The sequence below is a fragment of the Gadus morhua genome, chromosome 16, assembly GCF_902167405.1.
Source record: "Gadus morhua chromosome 16, gadMor3.0, whole genome shotgun sequence".
NCBI lineage: Eukaryota > Metazoa > Chordata > Actinopteri > Gadiformes > Gadidae > Gadus > Gadus morhua.
Genome location: NC_044063.1, coordinates 21,848,448 through 21,872,286, shown reverse-complemented (window position 1 = coordinate 21,872,286; position 23,839 = coordinate 21,848,448). Strand labels below are relative to the sequence as shown.

The following is a 23,839-nucleotide window of genomic DNA, read 5'->3' as shown; positions in this document are numbered from 1 at the left end:
GGGAGGTGTAGCAATATATATTTCTAATCAGAACTAGATTTATTTTGATTTAACAAGTGGGTTATCTCCATGATCCGTCTCTGCTTTGGATTAATCAACGTTAAATTTGGGCGTCTCCAGAGCAGGCTGCGTATGTTCGCTGGGGTGGTGGATGGTGGCACATTAACGGCAGGCTGGCCTTGAGTTATAAGCCCCGGCACAGCTTCCTCTAAACATTACTCTCCATGCTGTCCAGCCCAAGGACTTAATACGTCCTGATCCTTCAGCTGTCACTAAAACACAACGCTCTCCCATGCAACACTTACAAAAACACTCACATGCATACATACTCAGAGGCATGTGTGCTAGGATCTTTGCATTATTTTGTGAGTTCTTTTGACCAAGGAATATTAGTATGCATTAATTAATTTCAGACAAAGAAAGTGCCAGGTTGGCTTATTGGTTAGCAGGCTATTTGTAAGTTTGGTAGAAATAATGAGAAAGATTTTAATCTACTTTGCATCAACTGTTTTTTATTCATTTGCCTCGTCAAAATATAGGTATATTAAAGGTCCCATTGCATGCAACTTTATGGATGTTAATAATATTGATAGGTGGGCTCCTAACACAGTATTTGAAGACGTTCCCGATATTCAGCCATGGTGCTGAACAGCTACTACGAGCCAGTCGTACATTGAGCTTTCCCCAAACGCAACGTTTCGGTGTCTATATATTAATGCAAATGAGGAGGCGAGAGGCGGGTCAAGGAGGAGGGTGGGGGTGTGGCCCTGAGCAGCTTGTGGCCACGGTACCATGCGCTCTGTTTACAGTGGATGTATCGCAATGGCGAGGCGCACACAGCCTTTGGCCGCGTTCTGTAAATATTGTAGAACACTCCGGGTGCTCCGGCGGGATTCCTGGAGCTCTATATCTAAATAATATATTATACATAGATATCTATATCATATAATACATATTATCATGGCCAAAAGCTGTGTGCGCCTCCAGACGATAATATGAATCTCAAAAAACTGTTCTCCGACGTCTCTGGTTCTTCCACGTCCACATCAATCTGAAGTAGACTGAATTGTTGCCCGCGATTGTTGACCGCGTTTGTCCCCCGCCGGTACAACACTTGTGTTACAGTGTGTGTAATCACACAAACACACACACGTGCCGCTCGCACGGTCGTAGCTCATTGTCTCATTGGCGGGCCAATTTCTCTGGGCGGGCAAGGCAGAGAAAGGGAAGGTAGCTTGGCCCCTTATGACGACATATGGGGCCACATTCCAAATCAGCACGCTTGAGCCTCCATTTTTTCAAAGGCGAGCAGAATACCTAGTGCTCGTTTTAAACCGAACGCAAGTTTTAGCCACTGGGGGACCAAATGCAGGCTAGGGGAACTCATATTTATGTTAGAAAACCTCATGAAGTGAGATTTTCAAGCCATGGAACCTTTAAGCAGCTCATCTAAATGTTTTAATGCAGAGCGCATAATATTCCAATTAGAACAGAGATGCGATGTTAGGCTGTGGGTTCCCAAACCTAGTGACTTTACTTCACATTTCTTCTCGAAGGGACAGTTGAACTGCACTAGCTGATGTGGCCACATGTAACTGCACCACGCGCAGATTAACACAAACCCTGTACAAACCAAATTATACAATGTTCTGTCGTTATAGGAATGCCTATAACTATGCCTATAACTCTATTATTAATAGAAAATCCAATGAAATAAAACATCTGTATTAGGATAAAAAAAAAAAAACATCAGTGTATAAAGCATCGGTATATAATAACACGCAGCCAATGAGAAACCCTAGAACCGTTTTCACTTCTTATTTTTTATTGATTTGCATTGTTTTGCTTTTTGTATTTCTACACGTGAAAATTACAAATGGAAACAGACACAATGCAATCTTGATCTATATACATCTCTCTCAATAATACTAATGCAAATGACAAGCAACTAGTTGTAAGAGTCCCATTTGACATGAACATGTTCTCTCCCCACCAACAGTCTGCTCCTCCTCACGGTTCCCTGAGAGGAGTGTCCACTCAGAGACCACATGGATGTTATTTATGTCCTGCGTGATGGAGCAGCCCGGGTTCACGGGTAATAGCGGCCTAGTGGTGTGGAGTGATGTATGATGATGGCCACTTAGAGGGTCCAGAGGTTGTTTTATGACCAATTCAATACACGTGACAACTCAAATCTTAACACACATGCGCTCCCATGCAGGATTCCACCCTTCTTTCATCTTTTATGACGCTATCTCTCAATCTCAACAAGACCATACAGTATGTCTGGCTCTGCCCAACAGCCCCCCCCCCCCCCTGTTGTTTTTCATTTCTATTGTTTTTGGTGTTTAGATGTTGCAGAGCGAAGGGATGTATTTCGTCAGTAAGGGTATGTAATGGGATGCATTTGGTCTATGATTACCTTGATGCTGGTTCCATCCACTGAAGGCCCAGGTAGGCTGATCTATGTGGATTCTTTCTGTTTTAGTAAAATAAGAATATTTAGTTGAATATGTGTAATTTGCTGCAGCTCGTTGTATCCCTAAAACATTTTCTGGCTGGCTGGTCTGCCGGCTAGTTGGCTTTATGGCTAGATAAATGGCTGGCTGACTGGCTAGAATGAATGGCTGGGTGACTGACTGTCTATAGATCAGGCTTGCTTGCTGGGCAATGACAATGTTAGATCTCCTATCAAGTAAACACACAAGTCATTTCCTCAGTTGGGGTTGTGTATACAGTACAACGATGCAACACTGTTTATGACAATGTCATAATATATCTTATTATAATCTTAATTTGCTCTCTTTTTCCCAAAAGGTTTAAGGAGGATAAACAACAACAAAAAAAATATGATCATTGTGTTCCGTTCTCTTTTCTGACTGATTACTTAATCACTACCATAGAACATTTAAACATGTTCATGGCATAATCATGGCGATAGATAGTAGTAATGTATGTTAGTAAGACTCAGAATTATGTATGGTAATGGCGAATGCATTGCAAAATATTGCCTTTACTGCTGTCTACATTTGGACAAATTCCTCTGCTAGTTATGTAGTGTAGTTTTAGGAGTCTGCCCATGATGACAGCCCAGGATCTCTAGGAGACATAGACACTGCAACTCTATAGTGAAGTTCACCTGTTGATTATTTTTATTCCAAATGTAATAATCGTATCTCATGTCTGCAGTAGACATAGTACTATTTTGGAAATGTATGAGGTATATGGGGGCAGAAAGCATGGACAATAGACAGACAACCGTCAAGATGGACAGGATTGGTTGTGCCATTAGCTGCACTAATGGCCAGATCAGAAAATGTTGGGGGTGCGTGGATGGGGTTCATTCCCTTTAATAGAACAGGACAAGTTCCAAGTCTTTAAAGGGCTGATTGGAGTCGTAATCAAATGTTTTTCCTTAAGTAGAAAAGCTTTTCTATGGTATATGATATAGTATCCTATATTTGGCCATAGAATAGTTGACCATTTGCACATAGGCTATCCAATATCCATTTACGATCATCATGCCACATTTCATTACACTTAAGGATTATTGTAGTGCATCTAAAGAGTGGAACACTATGAGCCCATTATGGAGGGATGGATTATGACCAAATAAGAGGGAAATGCGAAAACATTAACTGTGGCATGATTCTGTGTGCTAAACATATATTCTAGATGAGGTTTTAGGTGAATACTTGATACTTTAAAAGTAACATAGAGCTCCTTTTCGAATCTCCGAAATGTTCAACATAAAACGTAGCTTACTACCAATAGAAATAATAGCCTATACACTGCGTCCATCATTAGACAAAATGATAACTATCAAACATGTCATTGGCGGTTTAAAATAAGGCTGGCACATCAAACGAATCGGGCTTGTACATAGCAATAACCGCCTCAATAACCGAAGTATAGGAGAATAGGAATGTTGTTTAGGTCACTGTTAAGTAATGAATCGTGGCATTTTTTATCATTATGGGGTGATATTGTAGTGTTTCAAAGGCTTTGGCAATTTGAAACACTACAATATCACCCCATAATGATATTCCCATGGTGATATTCCCATTCTGATGTAGAAGCCTGGGTTTGCTATAGACAATGTCTGTTTATTGGACAGCAAGCATGCCTGTCCCTCATCATCAGCTCCCGGGCTCTTAATGAATAGACAAGCCTGGCAATCAAGGTCAAGGTCATTGCTGTAATTAGTGGCAGACAGACAAGAATATTGCTATGCTGTTCGTCGCACATCACCGCCTCCCTGCTTAAAGGAGACATATTATGGTGTTTTCCCAACATGTAAACATAGTATTTGAGTTCCAGAAAACACGTTTATGTACAAAAGTCAACAGGAAGCAGCAGCCAAGAAGTTCTTTTGATGAGACGGCAGGAAAATGAGAAGATGTCAATATTGTCCATGATTTTTTTAGTGAAGATAATTTGTGTTTGAAATTGTAAATAATTATACTTTTGTTTTCCCCTCTTTTTCAGAATGTGCTGTTTCTGGTGTCTGTAGCTTTAATGCAAATGAGCTGCTGCCCATTGACCAATGAGCTGTCAGACTGAACCACAGCATGGAGAAGGGATTGTTGCCGTTTGCGGACTCCTGGAGCTCTATATAATATAATATAATATAATAATAATAATAATAATATTATGTATGGGTATTTATATAATATTATGTCTAATATCACGGCCAAAAGCTATGTGCGCCTCGGAAGATATTATGAATCATAAAGACTGCGTCTGACGTCTCTGGTACTTCCACAACAAGTAAAGACTCGTAGTGGGGGAAATCTCGGCCATGGTTGAGAAGAATTGGGGGGAAGGAACTTTGGCCTTGACTCTCTGAAGTCCATTAACTGCGACATGGAGGAGAAAGGGATTGTACTCCGGGAGGTGAGCTACCGGACTGCCTCCGAGCTCCCCGCGCCGGAGCTGTCGGACTGCAGCAGACTTCCCCCCGCCGGTCATGCCAGCTTCGGCGGCAGTTCAGCTCTGGGAGTACACCCGCCGGAGGAGCCGGAGAGCTTTGGCGGCAGTTCAGCTCCCGGAGTACACCGCCGGCAGTCCGGCAGCTCAGAGCTGCTGGGCTGCCGCAGAGTTCCCCCCGCCGGAGCTGCTCGTCCACTGGTCCACAAAATCATAGCTATGCTCTGATTGGAGGGAGGGGGGCAGTGGGAGGTAATATTCAATGTGCCCCCTTCCTACGTAGGAGGGGGCGCCGAAACTGACTCGCTCGTTTGGTAACTGTAGGGTACTTGCAGAAATGCATTTCTCACTCAAAAAATCATGTACTTTTTTCAAAGTTTGTGAGACCCAAAACAACACCCCAAGTCCCAGGAAAAGTGTTGTTTTCATAATATGTCCCCTTTAAAACATGAAATGCAGAGAGCAGTAGGCCTACTGCTGAGGTTGGTGGTTGTAGGAGGGTCCTACTCTGATTATGTTATCTCATTCAAGCAAATTCCTCTAATCCCCTAGTATTCAATACATTTGTTCACACATTGCCACACTGCCACATGCTACCAGTCGGTTGCCCCCTAACTGTTGATGGATAAACTCACGTGTTTTTTCCTACAATGAGGCCCATGATCATGTGATCAGTTGAGACTCAACTTGTTGACACCTGATTAGACCTACCAGGGGTCAATTGTGTAGATGCTCTCTCTTTCTATCTCTCTGCCTTCCTATAATATACCATCGAGCAGAATGAGCAGTGATGATGTGTGCCTCAAAACGCGAGCTCTGCGCACGAATCCCTGAAGGAACCCTAGTGCTTGCTGACGTTGGTGACTTCCAGTGCTGGATGCTGACCGTGCGCTCGCGCCTCAACGTTCTCGCGCGTTCGCCTCCCCTCGCGCCCTTTCTTTCTACCCACGCCTAATGCGCTCTTTTGGGAAGATTACAAATCTTGAATTCTAAACGACAGGGAAAAATGACAACCACATTTCCGATTGAAAAATGAGGAGTTTTCATGGATTTCGTGGATGTTATCTGTTGCTAATGAGAAGAGGATTAGGGAACGGAGCGCTATCCGTGCGCAGCACATCGGGAAACGACTTTCGCGTATGACTCGAGGGATGCAGTCAAGTTGGGAGAAGAGACGCGATATCGATTAAATAAAGAATATATATTTTTCATATTCTACTTGAATAATAGCATTCATCTAATTTTTTGGGGTGGTGCATTTTCCCATATTCATATTTTTTTTTCAAAAGGAGCACCTCGCCTCGGATCATTCCTCCGTCTGCAGACATGTTTAACGACGAATAACTTTCAAACGATATCATTCTATTATCAACCGCGTTTTTCGTGTTTACCTTGAGGAAGGTCTATATTTTCATAGTGAGCTATGTTGCATTTTTCGATGATATGGATTTAGACCATTTGCGTTGTCCCCGGGGCAAGTAACCCGGTTGCATAAATGATCGCGTGCCGTTAGATCTCTTGTTTCAACGCGCGTATTTTATCTCAACGCGCACGAAGAGACCGCTCAGGCAGAGTTGACATTCGAACACTCTCTCTCGAACACTCTCTCTCTCTCTCTCTCTCTCTCTCTCTCTCTCTCTCTCTCTCTCTCTCTCTCTCTCTCTCTCTCTCTCTCTCTCTCTCTCTCTCTCTCTCTCTCTCTCTCTCTCTCTCTCTCTCTCTCTCTCTCTCTCTCTCCCTCTCTCTCTCTCTCTCTCTCTCTCTCTCTCTCTCTCTCTCTCTCTCTCTCTCTCTCTCTCTCTCTCTCTCTCTCTCTCTCTCTCTCTCTCTCTCTCTCTCTCTCTCTCTCTCTCTCTCTCAGTGCCTGCCCCTCCCCTCCCATCCCCTCCTCACCCCTCAAGCAAGCTGCTATCACCCCCGGGAGGCCCCCCCAATCTGATGAGTCCGCGACGTGGACTTTGTCGTTCGACAGAACCGGCTTTCGCATCACCATCGTCACCACCACCTCCATCACCACCAGCATCATCACCACCACCACCATGTCCTCGCGCAAGATCTCCTCTGAATCGTTCAGCAGCTCGGTTGGCTCGGACTGTGGGCTCGAGAGCCCCGGGGGAGACACCGGGGGAGACGGTGCGGATTCGGTGGAGGGTCGCGGATGTCCTTTTTCCTTCTCTGCGTCCCAGCGCACAGCGGTCTTCTGGAACGGCCGGAGCCCCGTAGAGAAGCAGGGATGCCCGTTCAGCGGCGGCAGTAGCAGCGAGAAGCCAGGGCCAGGGGGGCCCATCAAGAGGGCCACGAGGCGGAGACGCGTGAACCTTGATTCGCTGGGGGAGAGCCTGAGGAGGCTGACCTCACCTACGGTACAGAACAATATGTGTTATTTTCCTTCACCGCTGATGGCCGCTTCTAGAGTTGTCTGGTGTCTTATTTAATAAATGGGTTTGTGGGAGACAGAGCGACTTAGCCAGATTAATAGCCATGTCCTGTCTGTCTGCGTATATTTCTGAAGATGTGAGGAGTGTGTCTGTTGTTGTTTTTTTGATCAAGGCTATAAAGCAATATTTATTAGGATTTGTTGTGCATGTGTGTAGTAAAGGTGAATTGTAGCCATTGGCATGTCTTCTGGTAATATTGTTTCAATTGCTTGTGACCTCCAAAGAGAACACTATTGTGTTTAATGTATAGCAACTTGAGGCCGATATAAACTAGAATAGCTTCAAATCATTAGCCTTTCTTTATGTTAATCTATGGGCTAGCTAAGCCACCCCTATTGCCCTATTGTCAAACCATATTGTAAAATGAATACAGACACACATAGCAGTAGCTACTTGAAAAGTTTTGTTGATCATGCTAGTTCATTTATTTACACTTTTTAAAAACTGTTTATTGTGTTCCACTGATTGCCACTTGATAGAACTGCTAAATCGTGTCATGACAGTTTGTATCTGGGATTGATACGCTAATCATGCCTTCTTAGATTGTTATCATGGGCCGTAAACATAGGGTAATAAAGCAGGGACGATGGGGGACAGTGACCACTATCTCCTGATCTGATTTTGTGTGTCAACGGCAAATGTGCAGTTCATTTGAATAAACCCAAAACATAAGCACACACACGCACACACACACACACACACACACACACACACACACACACACACACACACACACACACACACACACACACACACACACACACACACACACACACACACACACACACACACACTCTCACACACTTTTAGCTCAAAACATTGTTTTCATAATTGTTGTTAACATTTAGAGATTAAAAACGACTTTTCTCTCTAGCCCTGAGCACCATAATAATAAACCTTAAGCACAGCATGCAACATGTCTGGCCACCCACACACTGGGAACCGTTTGACTGTTGAATAGTGCTGGCTTGCATATAGTTAAATGTTCAATCCTATCGGTGTTCTGCGTGTGTCCACGCACAGGCTGTTGTCATGGAGACACCTCTGACTACTAAAGGCTTATGCCTTCTTCCCACCTGCTGAGGCTGCCTGGCCACCCTTGCATGTCACTCTGTTATTTCCAGTAAAACAACCCTAAAAAGATATACAATTATGTGTTGTTTCGGGCTGCACAAATCTTTTATAATGTAGCTTTCTCATTAGTTCCACCTAGCTTGTTCAAGGCCATGGCAATGGTCAGCCACCTTGTGAAGTGTGTCTCTTAAGCCTGAGGAACTGCAGCTGCATTGACTTCACTGTAAAACAGAGCTTATCTGTATCGGTCACCACAGACTCACACAGTGGGCCATGGGGTATGTATGTATGTGAATGCCACTCACAAAGCAATGGGTTGTATGTGTGTGGGGTGCTGTGAGGGATGAGGATGCAGGGTCTGAGCTCTGTTCTCTCTGGAGGCGGTGGTGGTAGAGGCGGCCGACCCTCTGCCACGTCCTCCCGGCAAACACTTGGTTGGGAGCAGTGTTGATGATAGCAGAGAGGAGAGATGAGAAGGAGGCACATGGAGGGAGGGGAACGAGGCAGAGATAGAGGGAGAGATTGAGAGGCGATGTGGGGGTGGATAGGGTTGAAGTCGCGCTGGCTGGCCGGTTTTCTGTTTGCTCACTTTGGGCTTCCCATCTGTCTGACTCTCTTGTCTTTTAACGTCCCGTCTGTGTCTGTCTGTCTCTCTGTGTGTCTGTCTGCATGCCTCTGTGTGAGAATCTGCAGCAGCTTGTATGGTGTTCTTTTGGAAGAGTATGTGAAGAGAAAGAAGAGATGGCTAGCACAAAAAAAGAGAAGGAAGATACCCAAGGGAGGGTGAGAGGAGAGAGAGAGAGAGAGAGAGAGAGAGAGAGAGAGAGGGAGAGAGAGAGAGAGAGAGAGAGAGAGACAGAGAGACAGAGAGACAGAGAGAGAGAGAGAGCGAGAGAGGATAAAGAAAGAAGGAGCTGCTCTACAAAAGTCAGAAGGAGATAGATGGTAGGAAGAGATGTCAGCCGTGTTGAATGTGTACACCCCGCCTCCCGAGTGCAAACATCACACAGGCAGAGCCTGGTCCTCCACACGAGAGGCAGCCTGTCCATGGGCACTCATACACTGTGCACAGGGCTTTGTCCGTCACACTGCAGTGCATGCTGGGTAAACTGATAACATTGGGGCATTTATCAAGAAACGTTGTGTACATGTTTTTTGTGTGTGTGTGTGTGTGTGTGTGCGTGGTTTGTTCCTAAATCTGTGTGTTTTTTTGTGAATGATCCTACCCACCGCTATTGTATTTTTTTTTACATGATAGCATGATAAATGCCCACGCTCACACATCGTTGCACACACGGACAGATTAAGTCGACAAGAAGCTAAGAAATACATTAAATATAGGCCTTGTGTATTATGTTATCAATCTCCTTTTCTATTTAATTTTGACTGGAAAGAGTGAATACCACCAGCCGCTGATGAGGGGACCCCATGTTAGCTCTTGTTGTTGCTATGCAACTTTCAGCTGTCAGCAGTGCTTGTGTAAAAAGCCTCTCGGTAGCCTCTATTCAAAACACCAAGTGACACAGCATGGGTGACTGGTGGCGCAGGTAAATGTATCCTCTGCATGGGGACTAAACGCTCTGCTAACCATAACCTTTAGCAAAAGAGCAGAGGACATTCTGCTTTACATCCAAATAACCTGCCTTTTTCTCTCCCCCTCTCTTCTTTATCCTTCTCTCTCGCTCTCTCTCTCTCTCTGTCTCTCTGTCTCTCTGTCTCTCTGTCTCTCTGTCTCTCTGTCTCTCTCTCTCTCTCTCTCTCTCTCTCTCTCCCCCCCCCCCCCCCCCTCTCTCTCTCTCTCTATATATATGTATATATTTATATCTCTCTCTCTGAAACACAAACGAGCGTCCACACAGACACAAACACATGCATACCCCCCCCCCACTGGCCACATTGTGCAGTTTCTGCTAGTAGTTGTTTGAGGCCGTGGTGTGACCTCTCCAGCTGGTACACTGTGTTCTGCTGTCACTGCTACAGACATGCATTTCAGTCGCATTATTGTTAATCACATTGGATCCGCCCTCCCTGGCTGCGGCATCTCAAAGTGAAACGGCTACAGGAGGCATGAGTGCACACACACATGCACACGCACACAAACACACACACACACACACACACACACACACACACACACGCGCGCGCACACACACACACACACACACACACACACACACACACACACACACACACACACACACACACACACACACAAAAGCATGCAGACACACACACACACACACACACAGGCATGCACACTCACACACACACACACACACACACACACACACACACACACACACACACACACACACACACACACACACACACACACACATACAGACACACACATATACACAAACATTGAATCGAAAAAGGGGTTAATGAAGAAGTAATAGCTACTCAGTGTTTTTATATGTTTCTAACTTTCCATTGGTTGAGATATAGTCATTGTTATTATAAATCAAGACTTTACTAATGTTGCTAATATTTCAGAGTTTTGAAAATCTATTTCAATAATATAATACTCATTTCCAAGCAGCAGGATGAATCTCTTATGCATGTCATGGGAGTGTCTTAGATTGTCTGAAATCTGGCCCCCGGTTCCACCCTGCAGCTGCGAAAATAAAACAAAGTTTTGCAATGTTTCGATCTGTTAGATCAACAGACAGAGAGAAGAAAACCGTTTGCTCTGAGGAAGAACAAACAGATCAAACCGCAGCATTAAAGCGGGGTGTTAACCCTGCAGATGTCAGGGACTTTATGTCTTTATCCTAACATTCCGCTGCACCTGCCACAGGCAAGGCAAGACAGGTGTGCAGATACCCACTGTTCACATCTTGATTCATCCAAAGATGCAGCCACACACGTCTATGTAGGCATGACGACGCTGACACGTTATCCTCATTGTTTAGTGTGTCCCCATGTGTGTGGTATTCAGTTGTTTATGTCTTCTCTGTTTTAGACCCAGACTGTCCAGGAGGCCCTCCAAAGAACCCTTGAGTTCTACAGACAACAAGAGATCAGGTGATGCTTCTAGTTTTCTTTTCTTACCTTCTCTCGTTATCTCATGCACTCTCCACCCGGCTCTCTTTCTGACCCTCGTAGCTCTTACAAGTCAAGCTGAATGCATTGCTACAGCCTTTATCTACACAGTCTGGAAGGGATTCATGATCCTAATCCTAACATGTCAACGCCTGCAGTAGCCCTCTGATGGATATGAAGAAACCATTGAAGGTGCAAATATGATGACACCTTAAAGGTTCAATGGTTAATATTGACACAGAGCAATTACAATGGGTACTGAAGTCCAAAAATCTGTTTTTTTGTTTTCTCCATCCACCCTCACCTCACCAGACTCAAAGCCCAGGTTGGTTGCCAAGCGCAAGACGAGCCAAGCACAACATCATATTTTGAGACAAGCAAAATGATTCTATCTCTGACAAGCGACAAGCTATCCTACACTGTCAGTTGATCATGGAATGTATTTGTTTGCAATTCATTGATTGTTTGTAAAGCATAAACCAGCTCAGGTGGCACCCACCTTGAAATCATTGTTGAGCTCCTAGCTGTCTGCATCTTTCAAATGCAACTCAGAGATGGACCCGTGTTTTAGCACGGCTCTGGTCATGAGATCGAGGCTTTTCGGTTCAGGTAGAATCTAGTAAAATCCCAGTTGGTCCAGTTTGTTTGCTTGCTCGCTGCAAGCTGTGTATGTGTGCCAATTTGTTTCATATCTGACAAGCTGGGGTACTTGGAGAATAGTGAATCATAACACACAGCCCATAACAAAAAGAAACGCTACGACCCCCGGAACGGAAATTTCAAGGAGAGCATACTGGCTCTCTCATTGTTGATGGAGAAGCCAGTTTTGCTACTTGTTTTACTTTATCTCTGATGACAAAGCATTGTAATATTATGATTGTACAGTACATGTGTTACATACAGCTCCTTCAGGTAAGGAAACTCTTAACCTAGGTTTCATAGGAGCAAAACTGGAGTAATGATCACCCTCCAGAATGGAATTTATTATATGAGAAAATATTAATCAAATATTCAGTGGTATATCTCCTATGCAATTAAATCATATTGAACTGTAAATATGAATTCTGTGGGTAATTATTATATTCACACTGATGGTAAAGTTTCACTGTTTATTTGCAAGTTCAAAAAATTATAATTATTCAAATAACTGTTGTTGATGGTAACTCCCTGCTATCATTTTGAGGATGTACAATGGCCATAGTTGTACTACCTTGTATCTACTAGAGATTGCAGAGCCTTGGTGTATATGTTCAGCAGGGTCACCTCTGTCATGAAGTACACATTATTAGTGCAGACCCTGATGTGTGCACATCCATCCAGAAAAACAGACATGCTGTAGACAATATATCTTTCTTTACAATGGGCCACCATTGACTTCATAACGAGCTATGCTCAGCCAAGCTGGTTCAGCTGAGGAGAGGCAGAGCTTATGTGTTGGAGGGTCTTAAAATACACTCACACATTGAATAGGCATGTGTCCCCCTTTTCTTTGCTCAATTCTATGTTTTTCTGCTTTCTTTCCTTTTATAGCCTCTCTATTCACATGCTCGTGATGCTCCGCTTAGAGACTAGTGTCCTCTTTCCAAATCTAGACCACCTTGTGCTCACACGTTCTCCTTCTGTGTGTGTGTGTGGGGGGGGGGGGGGGGGGGGGGGTCTATTGTATTCCAGAAAAATATTGCTCTCTGGATAATCACTCCATCTGTCTCTCCCTCTCTCTGTCTGTCTCTCTCACTCATTTGTTTGCTCACTCACTCACTCACTCACTCACTCACTCACTCACTCACTCACTCACTCACTCACTCACTCACTCACTCACTCACTCACTCACTCACTCACTCACTCACTCACTCACTCATCCACAAACAGACAAACAAACATAACCCTAACACACACATAAATACACACCTACACATATACACATACAAACACACAACACATGAATAAGAGGTGTTCACGTGGCCCACATTGCCCAATTACTCTGTGAACATTTGACCTCAATGCAGAACAAAGGCCTTTTGGTAAACAGTGTGCTACTGTGGTGCATTTCATCCTCAGCATGATGCTATCTACTTGAAACTTGTGTGTTTGTGCCCATGTTTTCCTTCAACATGGTTGTGTCTTGTACTGCCACTATATTGGTTTCTAAGGGATCAGGAAGGATTTGGTTATGGAGATGTTTATTTGCTAACTGTGTGAAGTAGTGTCTACAGGAATGTCTGTGTGACTGAGGGGTTATATCCACTTATGTTTGGTTTGTACCTTTTTCAAAGGTGCAGAGAGGACGGCAGTGAGGAGAGATGCAAGCTGGAAAAGTGCCCATATCTGGAAAAGTCTGGTTCAGAAGAGGACATCTCAGGAACTCTGCACTACATGGCCACTATACTTGGTAAGCAATGCACGGCTACATTTTGTGTTGGGACTACTAATAAACTATGTGCATCTATTCATCCACCATCCATCTATCCATTCCTTCAAACCTTTGGAACTGCTCTGAGCCGATGAATATGGATGTGAGGCAGGAGCACAGCCATACCATGTTTGCAGAAACATTATGAGTAAAGCGGAATTTGTGTTTATGTGAAATCAATGACAATTGAAAACCTATATTTGCTCTTATTTAATTGGTCAATTTCAGATTCCACCATTACGTTGGATAAGCCTTATGCATAGTTAAATGTGGGAATGTGTTGTCCTTCTTACACCATATCATTACCCTACAATTGTGATTCGTGGTTAGCACAAACCTGTAAATGATTCAGTAAACAGTGAAGCCCACATGTCAACTTCATGACATTAACTGTGGCTCTCTGTGTTTTACAGTATTATCGTGCATGATATTTTATAGCCACTGTGGTGCTATGGTGTGTTCCTGAATCCTCGGACGCCAGCCTTTCGAGTTGCTCTTTTAACCTCATTTTCGGTCTCAGAGAATTTATAGGGTTCCCTGTTAGTCTTTGTGATTGTGTCATGAAATTGGTGACCAGAATAAAGTAACATTAGAATCAACATTTATATTACCAACGTGGTACAAATACAAAGAATATAAATCTCTTCACGGGCGCAGACATTTTTGTTGAGAGCGTCATCGCTGCTCTCGGTCTACTCTCAGAATTCCGAGAGATGAAGACAAAAAGGGGGCGTGCCTCCGAGAAGTGCCGCAAGAAAGCTGGGAGATTTCCCGACTTCCGACTCGGAAGGCTGGCGTCCGAGAATTCAGGAACACACCATTAGCTGTACACTACTGACAGCTCCTGACAAATTAATTTATGAAGACAACCTAGTCTAATTCACATAACAGGTCACACATGCCCAACGTTTCGCAGTTGGGTTGATGGTGCCGGAGCTACATGCTAGGCTAAATGCCCATGAGAATGCACTTGTGTTTTGACTTAATATGCATTATTGATTTGCATGTGTGAACGCCTGATTATCTTCCTTCACTGATGAGGATTCTAGAGAGAGAGAGAGAGAGAGAGAGAGAGAGAGAGAGAGAGAGAGAGAGAGAGAGAGAGAGAGAGAGAGAGAGAGAGAGGTAAAGAATGATGTGGCTTTACCTTTTTAATTTGTGTGTATATGTGTTGTGTGTTAGTGTGCGTGCATGTGTGTACATGTTGATGTTCGTGATTAATAGTGCTCATTCCATGCCCTTAGTTTTCTAGCTGTGCTTATTCTGTCTCTTTGCTCACGATTTATTATGTTTCCACTGAAGTGTTATTTTTAACACTCAGGCACACACACACATTCTTACACACACAAACACATGCACTTACGCACGCATGCGCACACGCACACGCAAACGCAAACGTACACAAACACACACACACACCCACACACAGACACACACACACACACACGCACATGAATGTGGTGAGTCATGCAGTACAGTGTATTCCTCCTCCTGTGCTTGGTACATATTCCTTTGGCCTCCCATATCTGTGCTCTATACTCCCTCGGCTGCAGTCTCCTTGATAACATCCTCCTGCCCTTCCCTTATCTCCTCGTGCCTTCAGTCATTCCAGGACTGGAGGCAGCTGCATTTACAGAGTAGAAGAGGAGTTGGAGTCGCATGGCATGAATGTCACTGCTCTATCCCCCTCCAATGTCATTACTCAATTGGGCGAGGGCTTGAATGTGCGACCGCCATTGATTCCATGATGTACGCACGCCAGGGCAGAGCCTGTGAGATCTGTAGAATGGTCGCGCCGCAGGGAGAGGACCTCTCAGTCACAGTCGTCCTTCCCCTCTCCATCAGCAATGTCCCGCTCGCCGCCTCCGAGACCCAGTCAGCCTTGCCTTGTTTCCGTGTCACCCAGAGCGTGAGCCCACGCCACTGGGTCGTGCCCGCCTTTCCCCTGAGGAAAGAGACCGCCACATGCAGACCAGGCCTTGCCTGTATTGCGGTCAGCTTGGGCACTTCTTGTCTGTTTTTTCCATCTCGCCTGGGAGCTGCCAACCCCTCTTCCTCTCGTTTCTACTCTTGCTCGAGGCTGCCCTCTCGTAGCCATTATCTACCTCTCACGACTATCCGTGTTTCTAGAGCAGACGAGAGCTTCATCGACCGGCCGGTGGGGCAGCAGCCTGGCATAGATGCTTAGTCGCTTGACGTCCCTATCTAGGCAAGGGGCCTTGATGGCAATCTGATCGCTCATATGGATTGCAGGACCACCCCCCGGAAGATTTGGTTGTCACGAAACCATCCCGCGTCCCTGTCCCTATGCCCACAGCCAAGACCTCCATTATGCCGCCTGCATGCCTTGCTGGGAGATTGTGTCTGTGGGCTCAGGAAAATTAACACGACCCAGAAATCATCCAGCCCCCGATTTCGTTTGGTCCCAAATCCTTTGATGGGCACGCCACGTGTCTCACTTGCCACCCAGGCTTTGTTCCGCACTCACCATTTTCTCAGCCAACGTTTCTGGCCCACCATGGATGCGGACACTTGCCCATTCACCGCTGCCTGTTCCACCTTCATATACAAGAACCTCCACCGAACCCAGTTTCGGCCTTCTCTGACCCAACCAATCCATGGTTTCACATCTCCCTGGAATAATGCACCAGTCTCCCCCCATCTGATGGTAACTCTGCCATCCTTATGTTCATCAACAACTTTTCCAAGACTACCCATCTCATTGCCCCGCTCAGGCATCCCTCTGCAAAAGAGACAGCATATATTTTAGTCTGCCACATTTTCCTGCCTGCAAGCACTTCCTCACAGACATAGTGTCCAAGCGAGGCCCTCATTTAAACTCTCATGGGTGTCGTTGTGTTGTCCGTCAGTCTTTCGGTTACCGTCCTCGGAAAAGAAACCAGGAGATGGAGGTTGAGAACTCTGTTCCCTTTGTACAGGCTCACATTTGCCGTAACCACGCATCCTTGAGACACGCCTGTGCCACCTTGCTGTCAAATAAATATTTGGTTGAGGGATGAGTCCACCCTTGTATTATAATCTTATGAGCGAACGGATAGTATCGAATCAAGCAGTCATAATACTCTGCATGTATGGCGATGTGTATTCCGACCCAACAACGCACACACTGTATTTGGTTTTATATTATACCGTATCATAGAATTTGATTGATTTGTTTCACAGACATTAAATATATTTGGAGGAAATTATGTCCGTGGTTATGATTTCAGTTTGATGTTCAAGATGTTCAATATTAAATCGGCTGATGAGAGCCGATTGACACACAATGTTCTTGAATCTTATTAGGAAAGAAATATATGGTAGATAGTCTTTACTAGACCACTCTGAAAGAAATCTGTCCTTTTCCGGAGGTCTTCCATCACGTCATTCTCCCTCGTGTGGGTGGGCTAGTCGCATGTTTGACATTTGTCCCATGAGATGTTTGACGCACAATTAGGGAGGATCCAACCTCAACTGCTCACTTCTGTCCCTGTGTTGTGTGTGTGTGCGTGCGTGTGTGCGTGAATGCGCATATTGTTTTGGGCATATGTTTGTGCCCATGGATGGCTGTGCAGGTGTGTGTGTGGGGGTCAGATTGCTAAGTGATGGTTGTATCTGTTCCATGTTCAAACAGATCTAATTGTGTTTTTGACTTTTGATCATCTCCCTGACTCATTCACATCAAACAACCTATGTGTGTGTGTGTGTGTGTATGTGTGTGTGTGTGTGTGTGTGTGTGTGTGTGTGTGTGTGTGTGTGTGTGTGTGTGTGTGTGTGTGTGTGTGTGTGTGTGTGTGTGTGTGTGTGTGTGTGTGTGTGAACATTGATGTGGTAGGCTCATGTTAATTTTAATTGCCTTTGTTCATCAATGGGCCTCTCTTAGGGATCTTTTTTTATTCTTCAAGGTTTGTTTGGCATGACTTGCTTGCAAATTTATATTGAATACTTTTCTATATGTATGTGATTTTTAGGGGTCCAAGCCAACAGGTTGGATCCCTATTGTTTTTGTAAGGATTTTTATTAGGGGTCCAAGCCAACAGGTTGGATCCCTATTGTTTTTGTAAGGATTATTATTATTATACTTCCCATCTAGAAGTGGTACCACAGCCCAAACAGTAAATGGTGCACACGCGCCAATTGCATCACTAGATCCAGGTCCGTGAACACTACGAAGACGACAAAATCCAGACACGCCGGCCACTAGGTGGCGCTATACCAAGGAATACGCGTTTGGGGCTATAACTCCCACACCGAACCTCCCACAGTCAAAAACTTGTACGCACATATTCACTGGAGTCTGCTGCATCTTTTGGCATAGGCCACGCCCATTTGCGTCCAGAATTTTTTTTTCGCAAAATCGCGAAAACCGCAAAACTGTTTTTTCCCTACTCCTCCCACATTTCTCGACCAATCAACACCAAACTTTGCACACGACATCTTCAGACGCACACGAAAAGAAATACTCAAACACTTTTTGATCCGACCTTCGACTACGAAACGGTAGCGTTTTGAATATTGCTTTATTAGCTACGTTTTACGTCGATACGCAAAAATTCAGAAAATACCAAAATTAGACATCGGATCAAGTCCAAATTTTAGACACATGTCGGTGCTACCCTTAATGGCGTTCGATAAAAAATTCGGAAATTTTCGCCATAAGGGGGCGGAATAAACGAGGAATTTGTATATCTTCTAATTGGCCAAAGGAATGTTCTTCAAACTCAAGGGAAACCATCAAGGGGCAATCCCGAGCCTATATAGAAAATATGGCCAAGAATTATTAATGTGGGCGGGAGTTATTTGGCAAAGGATAATTCTCTTTGGAAAATTTCGCCACAAGGCGGCGCCAAAAAACGACGACAATGTCTATCTCCTATTTGGCCATGGAATGTTCTGAAAACGCGTTTTAGGCTAGAACTCCCACACCGAAGCTCCCACAGTCAAAACCTTTATATCCACATGTTGTTCACGGTAGCGTTTTGAATACTTGCTTCGCGTTGTGCCGGCGAAATGCACATTTCTTGTCGCGTTGTGCCGGCGAAATGCACACTTCTTGGACCCCTGCATAACTGCTTGCAGTTCTAGTTAGGGGTCCAAGCCAACAGGTTGGATCCCTATTGTTTTTGTAAGGATTTTTATTATTATACTTCCCGCGCTAAAAGTGGGTCCACAGCCCAAACCGTAAATGGTGCCGACACGCCAATTGCATGACTAGATCCAGGTCCGGCACCGCTACTCAGATAACAAAATCCAGACACGCCGGCCACTAGGTGGCGCTATACCAAGGAAAGACGCGTTTGGGGCTATAACTCCCACACCGAACCGCCCACATTCAAAACCTTGTACACACATATTCACTGGAGTCTGCTGCATCTTTTGGCATAGGCCACGCCCATTTGCGTGTTGAATTTTTTTTCGCAAAATCGCGAAAACCGCAAAACTATTTTTTCCCTACTCCTCCCACATTTCTTGACCAATCGACACCAAACTTTGCCCACGACATCTTCAGACGCACACGCAAAGAATGCATGAAACACTTTTTTGATCCGACCTTCGATGACGAAACGGTAGCGTTTTGAATATTGGTTTATTAGCTAAATTAGACGTGGAATATCAAAAATCCAAAGAAATCCAAAATTAGACATCGGAACGAGTCCACATTTTACACACATATTGGTGCTAACCTTACTGTCGTTCGATAAAAATTTCGCCATTAGGGGGCGCAATAAACGAGGAAAATGTATATCTTCTACAAAATTTTGCCGCGAAAACGCTACACTGACGTCTCTTTACTCCTACCACAGTCAAATCCTTTGTATCCACAGGTTCAGGGTAGCGTTTTGAACACGTGCTTCGCGTTGTGCCGGCGAAACGCACATTTCTTGGCGCGTTGTGCCGGCGAAATGCACACTTCTTGGACCCCTGCATAACTGCTTGCAGTTCTAGTTATTATACTTCCCGCGCTAAAAGTGGGCCCACAGCCCAAACCGTAAATGGTGCTGACACGCCAATTGCATGACTAGATCCAGGTCCGGCACCGCTACTCAGATAACAAAATCCAGACACGCCGGCCACTAGGTGGCGCTATACCAAGGAAAGACGCGTTTGGGGCTATAACTCCCACACCGAACCTCCCACATTCAAAACCTTGTACACACATGTTCACTGGAGTCTGCTGCATCTTTTGGCATAGGCCACGCCCATTTGCGTCTAGAATTTTTTTTCGCAAAATCGCGAAAACCGCAAAACTGTTTTTTCCCTACTCCTCCCACATTTCTTGACCAATCGACACCAAACTTTGCACACGACATCTTCACACGCACACGCAAAGAATGCATGAAAACACTTTTTTGATCCGTCCTTCGATAACGAAACGGTAGCGTTTTGAATATTGGTATATTAGCTAAATTAGACGTGGAATATCAAAAATCCAAAGAAATCCAAAATTAGCCATCGGATCGAGTCCACATTTTACACACATGTTGGTGACAACCTATATGTCGTTCAATAAAAATTTCGGAAAATTTCGCCATTAGGGGGCGCAATAAACGAGGAAATTGTATATCTTCTAATTGGCCAAAGGAATGTTCTTCAAACAATGAGGGAACCATCAGGGGGCAAACCCGAGTCTATATAAAAATTATGGTCAAGAATTATTAATGTGGGCGGGAGTTATTTGGAAAAGGAAAATTGTCTTTGGAAGATTTCGCCACAAGAGGGCGCAAAAAAACGACGAAATAATACATCTCCTAATTGGCCAATGGAATGTTCTGAAAACGCGTTTTGGGCTATAACTCCCACACCGAACCTCCCACAGTCAAAACCTTTATATCCACAGATTCACTGGAGTCAGCTGCATCTTTTGGCGTACGCCGTTTCTCAATTTCGAACACATGCTTCGCGTTGTGCCGGCGAAATGCACACTTCTTGGACCCCTGCATAACTGCTTGCAGTTCTAGTTATTTTTATTTTTTTTCTTTAGTGAAATAATTGGCACATCGCTTTTGTTTATTGTAGTGTCATGCTTTTTATTTTGTTTGGTGTTATTTGCGATGTTTGATTTGTATTTTGATATGTCTGAAATAAATGAAATCAAATGAAATCAAATCAAAATGTATTTTGAAGTGCACTCTGCACTAATGTATCCAAAGCCACACAGAAATTCTCTTTTACATCCTCACGACTTCTCGTATGTTCTCTCATGCACGTATCAGATACAATCCAGTTTTCCCAAGCAACGGAAGCTAAATGCTAACAGAGATAAGAAAGATACTATCTATCTAGCACATACTGAACCAACATAATACGTGGCGATTGTTTGGCTCTAAATGTTGTTCCCAGACACGTCATTAGTCTTTAGCTTCTTTTCTCTGAGCCATATTCAGCGTGTCAGTGTTGTTTGGATGTGCTTTGTCCTTCCAGGGGTGCCGTACTGTGAGCTGCGTGAGCACTTCGGCGAGGACTTCTTCAGCCTCTGCTTTGAGGAGAACGAGAGGGTCCTCCGGGCGGTGGGGGGAAACCTCCAGGACTTCTTCAACGGCTTTGACGCCATCCTGGAGCACATCCGCACATCCACCGGGCGCAGGGCCTCGTCCGAGAGCCCCTCCTTCCAGTGCAAGGACCCCCACGACGAGACCCGAGGGAGGGAGGTGCGCCTGGTGGGCGGGGTCGGGCACAGCGAGGGCCGAGGGAAGACGCTCCTGCTCCATTGTTTAAACCCCGCCCCCGTGGTGGGCTTGGTCATGCCGGGGTTGATCAGAGCCGTCGCCAGGCGGATTTTCCACTCCGAAGTCAGGGTGGAGGAAGTCCCGCCCCTCACTCCCCTGTCTCCGAACGACGACGCAGACCACTCCGGCGGCGAGTCCCCGACTCCCACCCCCTCCCCCAGCACCTCTCCCCCCTCCTCCCCATGGCCTCTCTCTCCCTGTCCGTCCTCCTCGTCCGCCCCCGTATGCCTGTCCTTCCTCATCAGGGAGACCTCTCCTGCCTCGCTCCCCGCCCTCTCAAACACTCCCTCCGGGACCGCCCCCAGCAGACCCCCCCTGTCGCTGTCCACGAGCCCCACCGACCTGTGCATCGGCCTGGCCACCTTCTGCAGGGCCTTCCCCTTCCACCTGGTGCTGGGACCCCGCATGGAAGTACTGCAGCTGGGCGAGGGGCTGAGGAGGCAGGCCCGCATCGAGCCCCTCCGCAGCTTCTGCTTCAAGGACTGCTTTGAGATCGTCTCACCCAAGATCGAGCCCTCGTTCAAGGGCATCCTGGTGCGGCTGGCGTCGCCCTTCACCATCCGCACCAGGCCGGACAGCACACAGTCTGGCACCAAGGAGAAGGTAAAGCAGCCGTCTTGTACCGTTTTATATTGGTAATAATCAATGCATTCTACTCCGTTAGCCACAGGCCAAGCGGGTTCAATCCTTCAAAACCTTGAGTTGGATGAAATACATGTGCTAAATCACCTAATTTTTAATTTAGCTGGTATGATTTATTATTCCAGTAAAATATAGATTAGCACCTGGAAGTTATTCTTGTGTTCTTGGTGAAGGCTTTAGATGAAGCAATTCTACCTGAACCTATTGAACCGACCCGTTGTGTGCGCCTATTGAGTTCTTATTGAAGTGTATCAGATGGAATTAGCTTGTTGATTGGTTATGCTACTACAAGAGTCATATTGATGTGATTGATGCGTCACAACATATCGTTTAAAGGCGTTAAGTCATTGGTTCCAATTCACCAAGCACAACAAATCTATCTCAGTTGTCGGCTGTGCACAGCCGATTATTGATTAATAAACGGCTGCAGGCTGTCTGAACACACTAATGTTGAATGGTGGCAGAAAATTTGAGATTGATAGGCAAGGTGTAACTGTTGTATATGGTGTTGCATATGCTTAGTAAGGAGCCAGAAGAAGAGTTATCTAGCTTGAATCAGATGCGTAGATTGTCTTGGGCATTCTACACTGTAAAAAATAAAAAGTTGAGCAAACTCAAAATTGAAAGGCAACTTACTGCAATCAATTTTTGAGTTTTGAGCCCATCAAAAAGGTAATTTTCTTCTTTAGACAAACTTGAAAGTTAGAGTTATACCAACTAAGATTTTTATATTTTACAAACTCAAAAAAATAAGTCAGGGGTGTTAACTTATTATTTCAAATTAAGGTTAATATTATTATTTAAAAAAAAAAAACATTTCAAAGAATGCAAAACGAGTTTTAAATTCAATTTATTAAAATTAATAATTTGAAACTTCCATTTTAAATTTCTGAATGCCAGACAGCAATAGAACAAGCAACATGTAGCTAATTCAGCAGCAGAGAATCGCTGTCTAAATGCAGCAAACCAAAGTGCAGAACAAGTTTGACATTATGGTCAAACTTGTTCTGCACGAGACGGGAGCCCAGGTTAAACGGTGACACAACTCTCGTGCCTCATACACCGCACGATCCCGAGAGCTGCCTTTAACTAACACACACCCGCAACACACAGCGCACCGCACACCCAACCAACGGACATGCAAGTCTCGGTAACGGTGGCGGCAACACTACGCGCAATAAACAACACACAAACAATAAAGACCCCAAACCCGTTAACCCAACTTAACCTAACAGAAACAAATTGACAAAAGGCAATAAACCCCTTTTTCCCAACCGACATCACGAATACCCAGACTCCCCGGGGGGTAGTGTCGAAATGCGCATGTGCACCGTAGTTGGCCCAGCCTCAGACAGAGTCTGACTTAAACCTGTGTGTCTTGCTAACAAAGAAACTACAGTGAGCCCAACTCTTGACCCAAAACTCAACATTGTTGGTTGGACTAAATTGCATTGCACAGTTTTATATTCATTTTACTCAGAAATCATAATGAGACCAACAATTATAAGTTTTCGTTTTTACAGTGTAGGCTACATCCGCAAATATTTTAGAATGAATTAGCCCGGATATCAATA

At 44.9% G+C, this 23,839-nt stretch overlaps 1 protein-coding gene across 2 annotated transcripts in view; it reads left to right on the top strand.

Moving 5' to 3' along the window:
* The first annotated feature begins 6,766 nt into the window (after window positions 1-6,766).
* gucy1a2 (guanylate cyclase 1, soluble, alpha 2) overlaps window positions 6,767-23,839 on the top strand; it is a 41,505-nt gene continuing 24,432 nt past the window's right edge. The window contains exons 1-4 of one of the 2 annotated variants that reach the window (XM_030382027.1): window positions 6,767-7,292; window positions 11,407-11,468; window positions 13,766-13,875; window positions 21,319-22,226. In XM_030382027.1, the coding sequence (XP_030237887.1) occupies window positions 6,969-7,292; window positions 11,407-11,468; window positions 13,766-13,875; window positions 21,319-22,226 (1,404 nt within the window). In that variant the 5' untranslated portion in view covers window positions 6,767-6,968. Of the gene's footprint in view, window positions 7,293-11,406; window positions 11,469-13,759; window positions 13,876-21,318; window positions 22,227-23,839 lie in introns of both variants that reach the window. The other variant, XM_030382026.1, reaches the window with a different exon arrangement.